Source organism: Engraulis encrasicolus, chromosome 4 (assembly GCF_034702125.1).
Source record: "Engraulis encrasicolus isolate BLACKSEA-1 chromosome 4, IST_EnEncr_1.0, whole genome shotgun sequence".
Taxonomy (NCBI): Eukaryota; Metazoa; Chordata; class Actinopteri; order Clupeiformes; family Engraulidae; genus Engraulis; species Engraulis encrasicolus.
Window position 1 is genome coordinate 19273790 of NC_085860.1, and position 5000 is coordinate 19278789.

The following is a 5000-nucleotide window of genomic DNA, read 5'->3' on the forward strand; positions in this document are numbered from 1 at the left end:
CCCAGTGAAAAATACAAAACCAAATCGGCACACCGAGCCGAACGTTTCGGTCTTTGAACGGATTTTCTATCTTGAGCGGTTCTTCAAAACGAATGGATCGTAGAAAAAAGGAGAAAATTAAAAATAAGAAAGAATAAACGGGGGAATAACAATAGTATGCTTGCCGCATGGCAAGCATACTAATAACAATAAAATATATAACAGCCATAAGTGGGTGGCCATGTACTAGTTGACCCTATTGCTCTAAAAGCCCTCTTAATGGCTATCTTGTTTGTGACTGTTTACAGTCTCTGCGTTGATGTTGTAGCCATTTGTGAGCACTTTCTCTCCATGTACAGGGGGAATAATTGAGCCTAATGTCCTGTAAGTTCACCTAAAAGCCTAGATGTTATTTGTCTTGTTGTTGACTGTAGAGCCTCTGCACCTACTTTTGCCCATTATTGAGAGCACTCTATGCTCCCTAAAAAAAAGCTATGTCAAGAGTAAATGGTGTTTTGACTGGTTGTATTGTAGTATTTTGCGTTTTGGTGTACTGCTTTTAAAGCAAGCATGTGCGATCGGTTGCTCACGGTTAGGTGCGTAATTTAAGACCCGCAGTAGGCTTACGGAGGCCCTAATACAATACAATACAACATGTAATTACAGTATATAGCGCAGTATCACAACTATGAAGTTGACTCAAAGTACTCTCAAATACATACACACATACACATTCCCACATTCACACACCAACTCTGGAGGCTGCCTTACGGCAGGAATTGTCCAGGGCACCCTAACTGCACCCTGTCCTTAAGGCCGAGACATAATGACATAATTCAAGAAACAACTAAAGACATTCCTCTTTCGAGAGAATCTACTAGACTAATGCTTCAACTGGCCTTGCCCCAGGGCAGACTCCTGACATGATGTTTAGTTTAGTTTAGTTGTGTGTTTGTGTGTGTGTGTGTACTCGTTATTTACTCTTTATATATATATAAAAAAAATAATAATAATAATAATAAAAAACTAACCCCTCTTTGCAACTGCACTTGTTGTTCTGTATATCTCCTGTGCACTTTGTATTTGCTTGTGATGTTGGCTTGATTATGTCCTCTTTTGAAAGTCGCTTTGGTTATAAAGCGTCTGCCAAATGCAATGTAATGTAATGTAATGATTATTGTACGTCTAATGACTATGGATATTGGTCTCCTCCCTCTGTATGAATGGATTACATCTCGTGCTGATGTGACGATTGAGAGTCAGGCAGGGAGAAAGATTTAGCCGAATAAGGAAAGGCAGAGAAAGGGGAGATAGAGGGAAGGGGAGTCGGATAACGAAATGAAAAAAGAGAGCTTTTAAAGTGTGAGGATTAACCTGTTTTTCATTGATGCTGGCTGGCTTGTTATAAACCAGTCAATCAAGTATTATTTATACAGCAATTCTCTGAGGCAGCGTTGTAGAAAGTGGATCTCCAGCAGTTTCACAGAGATGGGAGTAATAAAGAAAAGAAAATTATAGAGAATTTTCTCTCACTAGATATATGGCCAATTTGAAAGTGATTAACATCAATCTAGACAAAAGGGAAGTGCATCTTCTCTGATAGCTGTGTGTGATGGGGGGTGGGGGCGTGCGTGCGTACGCGTGTGCATCTGTGTGCGTGCGTATATGTGTGTGCGTGTGTGTGTTTGTGTATGTGTGTGTGTGTGTTCGTGCGTGTGTGTGTGTGTGTGTGTGTGTGTGTGTGTGTGTGTGTGTGTGTGTGTGTGTGTGTGTGTGTGTGTGTGTGTGTGTGTGTGTGTGTGTGTGTACACAATGTACAGATGTGCATAGACTTGACATTTACTCAGCACAGAGTCTGGGATCAAGTGTATCCCCACCTGGGTGGTGTGTAGGTGGCCATACCGCCTTCACCAAGCCACTTAATCCAGCCTCAGCATCTAGTTTGGCTATTTAGAGCCTCGAAAACAGCTACGGCTACTTGGCAGACATCTTACTCATCTCCGAGTTATAATGAATTTAGATCCATGTCTTTCGCTGCAGCCTCCATATCATACACCCACGCACGCACATACACACGTACGGTACACGCATGCACACATGCACACACACACACACACACACACACACACACACACACACACACACACACACACACACACACACACACACACACACACACACACACACACACACACATTTATTATAATTCATCTAGGTTTCATGTCTTTTTCAAAATGTTCTTCACTGACGGCCTAACAGAGCAGAATTCATTTTGTCTTCTACTGTAAGTTAATTAAAAGTTTGTAATTGAACTTCTCTCAGCTTTAGTAGGCTATCACGGTGGATACATTTGCAAACAGATCTGTGTGTGTGTGTGTGTGTGTGTGTGTGTGTGTGTGTGTGTGTGTGTGTGTGTGTGTGTGTGTGTGCGTGCATTCTTGTGTTTGAATTTTCATGTGTGTACTCATCATACTTTATTACTGCACCAGTACTTGTATTTTGTAACGTGCAAGCAATTCTGACAACATGTTTAGTTGGTTAGTCAGAAACCTTTATTTGCTTGTTTTTTTCTTGTTTTAAACATGACATACCGCGGGCCTGTGGCCTATACTAAGAAGCTGGTTCTGGAGTAAACCAGGTAAAGTTAACCTGTCAAGCGACCAGGCTGTTTTTGCAACTAATATGACCGAGCGGGGTCATTTATATGACCCTAATGGGTTCATTTAGGAATACCACTATATCAATTATTTTTGAGGGTTCATTCAAATTTATTCACATCTTTGACATGCTTTTCACTCATCTAAAGCAAAACAAAAATGTGAAATCTTACATTTTATTGTTTTGCTGAAGGGTAGTCAAACTTACATGCGCATATTACTAAATCGAGAATTAGTGAGTTTACATGACAAAACCACGTCTAAGAAATGTTTAAGAAAATGAGAACTTTAGGCTAATCTAGTATGATATGATTTACCTCTTAACTTACAGTAACCTGGTTTACTCCTGAACCAGCTCCTTAGGGGTCTTACACACCAGGGCGGTAAAGGTCGCGGAAAGGCTGTGTTTTTTACCGGCGTCGGTGAAAATACATTGAAACATATCTGTCCTTACACACCAACCGGCGGTAGTCGAGCATCAGCGCCGCGGGAGCCGGCTCCGCGCCGCGCTGCATTTGGAAAATAGAACTCGAGCGTATTTTTCACGCCGGCGACCGGCGGTGTCTCATTCACATGAATGGCAAAGAAGCATGCTAGCTTTGGCTGTGGGGAGGGTTTTGAACAGGACTGGCCGTGCACGCCGACGCTGTCAGTGTGAAAGGCAGAGAAAAACACGTCGACCGAAAATAAGCAGAAAGACCGCGTTCGTCCCGCGACCGTTTCGTTACGCCTTGGTATGTTTTGGCCCTTAGTATAGGCCCCTAGTGACCTCATTACTTAACTCTGTTCTGACTGTCATTTGTCTGTTTGTGTCTCCACAGACTCTGCCCACCACCACGTATGAGCTGGTGATCGTGGCGAAGGACATGGCGGGCAGCGAGCTGGGACTGACGGGCACGGCCACCGCCACCATCACCATCACCGACCGCAACGACCACGCGCCCGAGTTCACACACTCGCTGGTGAGAACCTGCTTCTGAAACACCCTCTCTGTATATCTATCTCTTATATGCACTCAGTGGTGACCACCTGGTTCTGAAACGGGGGAAGGCCCATTGATCCGACAGATGATTAGTCCTACAGCCATACTTCTGACAGTAAGCCATAGAAGAGCATTACAAGAATCCCATTGGTTCGACATCCCATTAGTGCGACAGATGTGTGCGACGTTCAGGCTACTGGTGGGTACATATTTTAAGACGAAAAATACACCCACTAAAACATCCCTATACTGACGTTTAGGGTTAGGATTTTTTTTGTTCTGGGCATAATTTTAACTTTTCAACTTTTTTTAATTGTTTAAAATTATTCTGCTAAAACAATTGTATACTGCCAGAACATGCCTTTTCAAGCTGATGGTTAGGGTAAGTAATTGTTTTGGTTTGGGCATAGGTGTGGTCAGACTAATGGGTCTCTTTTAAAAGCCGAATATACTCAGCGGTCAGATGTTGGACCAATGGTCTGTCGGACCAATGACATGGAAGTTCTGAAACACCCTCTCTGTATATCTATGTCCATATCGCGTATGTGCCTGAGTTCAAACACTCTCTCACACAGAGTTCTCTCACTCAATTTTGAGCATGTGCTTCTAAGACACACTGTCTGTCTATGCGCCTCTCTCATATACAATCAGACACTCACTGGTGAGAATACGATATGCTTTTCAGATTTCTGTCTTTCTCTGCGTCCCTCTCTCATATGTGCGTTCACACATTCACTGATGAGAAAACCATGAGAGCTCTGTGGACTGTATTTGTCTTTCTCAGACAAATTTCACACACTCACTAGTAAAGTTCCAGATGTCTGTGTCTCAAATGGCACTTTCCCTGACGTTTAGTGCATAGTGTACAAGGTTTGGACTTTCAGTGAACTGAATTTTCAGAGCGAGCACCCAACACACTGGAACATAGTGCCCAAAGTGCACAAGTATGCCATTTGAGACACAGAATACTCTCTGACTGTCTCCAGGGCTGGGAGAAAAAATCATCCCGGGCATTTTGAGCCAAGATCGGTCCACCAGGCATTGTGAGAGAGACAATGAAGCCTGTAACAACATATTTAGTTTTCTATTACAAACTACACCGCATTCCACATTATTACACAAATGTCATTTTTCGCTGTTAATTTATTATTTTTAAAAATACCGTTATCATTGGAAGGTTCATTCAGAAATGTTTTAATTGTACTCTAATGGCTGATGACTTCTGACGACTGTCATTTCTATTGATTGTTTGGGAAAACGGCAAAAAATGGCATTTGCGTGATAATGTGGAATGCGGTGTATTTTGACCACAACAACCAATATTAATATTTAAATCTGACTCAGAGAGGTCTACTGAAGCAGCATGAGGACTAACACCACTA

At 42.5% G+C, this 5000-nt stretch overlaps 1 protein-coding gene across 1 annotated transcript in view; it reads left to right on the top strand.

Annotated features, from left to right (window-relative positions):
* Positions 1-5000, top strand: part of cdh13 (cadherin 13, H-cadherin (heart)) — a 212409-nt gene that overhangs the window by 117012 nt on the left and 90397 nt on the right. The window contains exon 5 of the mRNA XM_063196386.1: positions 3458-3598. Within this exon, the coding sequence (XP_063052456.1) occupies positions 3458-3598 (141 nt within the window). The remainder of the gene's footprint in view (positions 1-3457; positions 3599-5000) is intronic.